The sequence below is a fragment of the Dipodomys spectabilis genome, unplaced genomic scaffold (assembly GCF_019054845.1).
Source record: "Dipodomys spectabilis isolate Male_0828 unplaced genomic scaffold, ASM1905484v1 ptg000032l, whole genome shotgun sequence".
Classification (NCBI taxonomy): Eukaryota; Metazoa; Chordata; class Mammalia; order Rodentia; family Heteromyidae; genus Dipodomys; species Dipodomys spectabilis.
This window is the reverse complement of record NW_024870709.1, coordinates 33,464,001-33,470,000: the sequence shown is the minus strand read 5'-3', so window position 1 is coordinate 33,470,000 and position 6,000 is coordinate 33,464,001. Positions and strand designations below refer to the sequence as shown.

The following is a 6,000-nucleotide window of genomic DNA, read 5'->3' as shown; positions in this document are numbered from 1 at the left end:
GGGTGGGTGCTATGCTGCCATGGCAACAGTGCAGTAGGCTTTGGTGCCAGACTGGAGATGGGGGAATTTAGGACACTTCCTTGATACACACAGCAAAAGATATCAGGGAGTAGAGACAAACAGGCACATTAGACCTTCCTACGCTATACAAGAAATTCCTTGTCGATGTGCAGTAAGGGAGAATCAGAGAATGAGCCAGTCATCTGGCTCTGTAATTCCCAATGAGTAGGGAATGCTGGTACAGTGAGGTATACAAAGAATTCTCCTGGGAAGAAGTCCAGAGGTGGGACACTGAGTTAGACACACACTCTCTCTCTTCCTCTGTCTCTCTGTCTCTCCCTATCCTCTTTCTCTTCCCACCACCTTAGAGGATACTGTATTCAAGGTAAAAAGCATTTTCTTAATATATATATACACACGCACCATATATACACATCATATATATATAATATATAATGTGAGATTATTTAGAAATATAGTGTACATGCTACATTTTCTACATTACATAATCAGAACATGTGCATCCTTACTGGAACAATCTTCCCATGTCTCACCTCAACTTTCGTCAGAAACAGGTCTAGAACTTTCACGCATGCAGTCACCCTTATTTAAGCATCAGAGCCTTTCCCCCATCAGCTGACCTCCGCAGCGTGAACGTGTTTGACCCAGGTCTTACAGTTCCACTGAAGCGCATTGGGTAAGAAGCGCACAGAAACGCAGGAAGTGACTGTGGAATGCACAGAGGTTCTGCAGCTTCCGTCCATTCTCACATCATTTCCATATTAGATTCCCAGCCGTTCTCCCTCCCCAAGTGCTATGAGATAGACGGGTCTCGAATCACCCAAACCAAATGAAGTTCCTTCCCTGCAAGGGGAGGGGTGGTGGCGGCGGGCACAATCCTCCTCTGCCTTCCCACAGACCTAGAAACCCTGACTTTCCTAGAGAAAGGCCTTGAATGGAGCCAGGAACCGTAGAAGATCAGAGAAAGCTAGCAAAGCCCAGAAATGCCAGCCACCAAGCCGAGGAAGAGGAGGGGGTTGGCGGGGGAGGGGGCGCAAGGTGGAGCGGAGGGGTCCAGGATCCTGGTGGGGTGCAGCTTGGGGGCAGGGGCTGTGATTGCTTCTCCCAAGAAAGGGAGTGAGCGTTTCCTAGTCCCCGGGGTCACCAGAGGTCGGTGCTCAGGGAATCCCAGGGCAGCGAGGGCGCTCTGCTATCAGTCAAGTTCTAGGAGTGGAGCGGGGGTCCCCCGGAGCGTCTTCTTACCTGGCCAGGCTGGCTGGTGTAGTTGAAGGAGTAGATGTTCTCGGTGCTGAGATTCACCACCCCGCTGTAGACCCGATCGAAATCCGCGCCCCTGGCGGGGTCTTGGGGAGTGCGGCGCGGCGCTGGGGACCGCGCGGGGGGCTCCGCAGCCCGCAGGAGCCAGGGCAGCGCGCACAGCAGCGCGCACAGCAGCGGGACGCACGGGCAGCCCGGCATGGTGGGCGCCGCAATGGGTCCCCGACGCAGCGCCATCCCCGAGGGGGGGGAGCGGGCAGGGGGGAAGGGGCGATCCCGGAGCTGGTCCCTCGCCAAGCCGGTGCGGGGCTGGGCTCCAGCTTCAGCACAGCGCAGCGCAGCGGCTGATGTCTTGGCCAAGCCCTGCCGGCGAGTGCGCGCTGGCGAAGGGCCGATCAAATAGTGATGCGCTGTCTGGGGTCCCCAAGAGAGGTCAGGGGTGGAGAGCAGGGGGAAGGAGAGATGGAGGGGGGCGGGAAGAGCTGATTTCCCCTCCGCCTTCTAAGTCTCCCTTGTCTCATGTCTGAGAATGCCCTCGCTTTACCCAGACAGAATGCCCACAGATCGATCTCCTTTCCACCTGAATCTCAACGAAAGCAATAGCAGAAAGAAGAAATAGTCACTAGAATCTAGAAGAGTCAACCTGACCCGGCCATCCAGGAGGAACGAAGATCCCTTCCAAGTAAACGAGCACCCAGGCCGCGGGAGAGCAGAAGGAAAGCGCCAGCCTGTGCCTCGCCAGCTGCACGCCTTCGCTCTTCCACGTGGCTACCTGCCGAGAACTCCTGTGCCCGTGGATTATGCCTGTTCTCGATTCTCTCTTTCTTCGAGAGAAGCCTACTGACACCTGTTTCATTTCCTTATTACCTCCTGTTCTCTAAGGAGATGCGCACGTCATCGCGTTTCCTCTCCCTCGCCATATGCGTACGCGTGTAAATATGTACAGTCATACAAAATAAATATGTAAAGAGGACAATTTCCAGCTCTGCCCAAGGAGTCTCGGAGGAACTAGATTCATGTTGGAGGCATTTATGTATTTATTTATTTCACCCTTGCCTGATGCCTACTTTACCTCTGCAGAGATTTCTTCCAGACTCTGGGAGAATTCCTTCCTTCCCTCCTTCCTTCCTTCCTTCCTTCCTTCCTCTTTCTCCCCTTCTCCCTTACTCTTTCTCTCTCTCTCTTCCTTCCTTCCTTCCTTCTTCCTTTTTTCCTTTCTTCCTTTCTGTCCTGGGGCTTGAACTCAGGGCCTGGGCACTGTCCCTAAGTTTCTTTTGCTCAAGGCTAGCACTCTACCACTTGACCCACAGCACCATTTCCGGTCTTTTCTGTTTATGTAGTACTGAGTAATCGAACCCAGGGCTTCATGCATGCTAAAGCAAGCACTCTAACACTAAGCCACATTCCCACTCCTCTAGGAGAATTCTTAAGATTCAAAAATAAAATAAAATAAAATCATTGTGTTGTAGCCCCACTCTGGCGTTGACTTTGTTGCTGATCCTCTTGTTGTACTGCTGGGATATTACAAATGTGTACTTCCACTCCATGATCCAAGTTGCTGTTCTCTCTCTCTCTCTCTCTCTCTCTCCTTTTGTGCATGTTCTAGTGCTTAAACTAAGGGGTTGCGCTCTCACTATACTTTTCAATCACAGCTGGTGCTTTACCACTTGAGCCACACTTCCAGGTCAGTATTTTGCTTGCTAATTGGAGATAAGAGTCTCTTGGACTTGTCTGACTGGCTTTGAACTGAGATATTCTGGGTCTCAACCTGAGTAGTGAGGATTACTGGCAACACTGGCACCCAGCTTCTAATTTTTTTTTTTTAAGACAGCCACTACATCTCATTATAAAAACAGAAATAGCTTTCTGGCAAAAATTAGAGGATCCGACTTTGGGTGACATTGTCCAAAAAAAAGAAAGAAAGAAAGAAAGAAAAAAGCAGAAAAGGAAAAAAAGGAATGTACTCATTACCTGGCTTAAGAAATGGTAGCCCCTCTGTACAATGCCTTAATAATATCAATAAATTATTTTTTAAGTGAGAAGATCAGACTTAAAGGCTCACAGAGGCAAGTAAGGACTGTGAGGAGAGGATCTCTATAGCAAGAAGATGCCATAGGTCATCCTTACAGAATAGCCCGGAAGGGACAATGTTTTACTTAAGATTCAAGTTTTTTGCTGAGGAGAAAAGAATTGCTAACTTGAAGCGATGCTAGTAAAGGAGCCATAAAGAGGAAAAAGATCACATTCAAAGATATAAGATTACAGGGGCTGGGATGATGGCTCAGTGGTAGAGTGCTTGCCTTGCATGCTTGAGGCCCTGGGTTCGAATCCTCAGTACCACATAAGCAGAAAAAGCCAGAAGCGGGGCGGTGGCTCAAGTGGTAGAGTGCTAGCCTTGAGCTGAAGAGCTCAGGGACAGCGCCCAGGCCCAGAGTTCAGGCCCACGACTGACAAAAAAAAAAAAAAAAAGGTATAAGATTACAGCTTAAAATCTGACTACTTGCCATTTAATGGTGGGAGAGTGTTGGTTTATCTCATTGAATTTCTATAGCTCATCAAAATATCAAAAAGAGAATACCTTTGGTATAACATTTTTCTCTGATTTAGACTATTCCTTATTAGGATAATTTACATTTTGATATGTTCTAGAACTACTTAAAGATAATAAAAATAATTCTTGAGCCCACACGAATATGTTGGGTAAATGTAAAAATTATATTCAATATACATGTGTGAAAATGGAACCATGTAACTTGAGGGTATGGATGGGGTTGGCAAAGATGGGGAGAAGGATGGAAGGTGCAACATTGATCCCAATACATTGCACTCATAAATTCATATGTTGACATGAAACTGTTAGGTACAACTACTTAGAGACAATAAAAATATCAGAAAAAGAAAAGATATAAACATGTGTGTAAAAATAATAATTCAAAAAAGTCTTCAATAGAGCTCAATGTTTTGAGAGACGTACAGAACATATTAACTTCATCTAGAATTTGAATGCATTTAAACTGTATATTGTGAATATCTATGCCTCTTTTCAAAGTTTAGCAAAATTTTGTGAACTTGAAACTTATGAAGCCCTCGGAGGTTAAGCTGGGACAGCCTGTTCAAGCGGTCTCCAGAGATATAGGAACATAAAATTCTACTTAAGCATGATGAGACCTGACCAACTGCTTCTTTTATAGGGCAACGCATTCTTTTGGAGACAAGAATCTCATCATTAGAAACATACTTCACGGGCTTAGCTGAAATCTGCCTCTCTTCTATTCACTTGTACTAGCTCAGACCTCTGAAATCATAGGAATATACCTAATCCATCTTCCACATGACAGCCTCATAGCTATTTGAAAGGAACTATGATCTTTCTTCCAAGGTTTTATCCTTAACCATGAGGTTTAATTGGAACAGATCCTTTATCAACCTATGATTTAGTATCAACAAAATTTAGTATTCACAAAGAGTAATATATTTATTTTCGAGCCATTATAGATGATGTCTATAATTTTTTCTTTTTAAAGCTGCATCAAGGTTTGAACTCTAGGCCTCATACTTGTTAGACAGATGCTCTTACCACTGAACCAGCTGATTTTGCCTGTTTTCTTCTTGTCCAGGCACATATATGCTAAGCTTCTTGTTGTAGCTAGGATAAAAGGTACATGGCACTGTGTTGAGCTCTTGTTAACAAGGGGGTCTCACAAATTTTTCTTCCTGAGTTGGCCTCAAGTAGTAATCCTTCTGCTCATAGCCTCCAAGTAGTAAGGATACAGGAGTGAATGACCAGCACCTGGCTTGTACCATAAAATTTGAGTTATGTATTTCAGATAATTCTGTATTATTGTTCTGATTTTGATTCTAACTCAAAGCCATTGAGAGACCTTAGATAATTAACATCTCAGAATCATACAGTTGTTGTAAATATAAAAGAGGGAAGAATGGGACTGGAAAGGTGGCTCAGTGGTAGAATGCTTGCCTTGCATGCATGAGGCCCTGGGTTCAATTCCTTAGTACCACATAAGCAGAAAAAGCTGGAAGTCATGTTATGGCTCAAGTGTTAGAGTGCAAGCCTTGAGCTGAAGAGCTGAAGGACAGCACCCAGAGTTCAGGCCCCACAACCACCACCACCACCAACAACAACAAAAAAAAAAAACAGAGGGAAGAATATATTTAAAAGTATGTTAGTCTGTGCCAGGAGCCAGTGGCTCATGCATGTAAACCTAGCTACTCAGGAAGCTGAGATCTGAGGATCATGGTTCAAAGCCAGCCTGGGCAGGAGAGTCTGTGAGACTCTTATCTCCAATAAACCATCAGAAAACCGGAAGTGGTGCTGTGGCTCAAGTGGTAGAGTACTAGCCTGAGCTTAAGAGCTTAGGGACAGTGCCTGGGCCCAGAGTTCAAGCACCACGACTGACAAAAAAGTTATTAAATTATTAGTCTAAAGAGTTGTGCAAACAAATAGTATCATTGGATGACCGTGGGTTCAATAGTTGGAAAAAAAATGGTCCATCAGGTAGCTGCTTTTAATGTTAACAATGCCAAAATCTCACTGTGAGAGGTTGAATATACAAATGCAAATGCACATTGGTGATAGAACTCTGACCTATAACTCTGTACCAATCAGATCAGGAAGCTAACCTATAACCTCAGTAATAACCAATGTAGGATGCCAGACCACAACCTTGGAATCAAATGGCACAGCACATTAGGACTTGATCACTC

At 45.4% G+C, this 6,000-nt stretch overlaps 1 protein-coding gene across 1 annotated transcript in view; it reads right to left on the bottom strand.

Annotated features, from left to right (window-relative positions):
* Sidt1 (SID1 transmembrane family member 1) overlaps positions 1-1,492 on the bottom strand; it is an 85,324-nt gene extending 83,832 nt beyond the window's left edge. Inside the window, exon 1 of the mRNA XM_042676870.1 lies at positions 1,264-1,492. Coding sequence (XP_042532804.1) covers positions 1,264-1,479 — 216 coding nt within the window. The 5' untranslated portion in view covers positions 1,480-1,492. The remainder of the gene's footprint in view (positions 1-1,263) is intronic.
* Between the last annotated feature and the right edge of the window lie 4,508 nt (positions 1,493-6,000).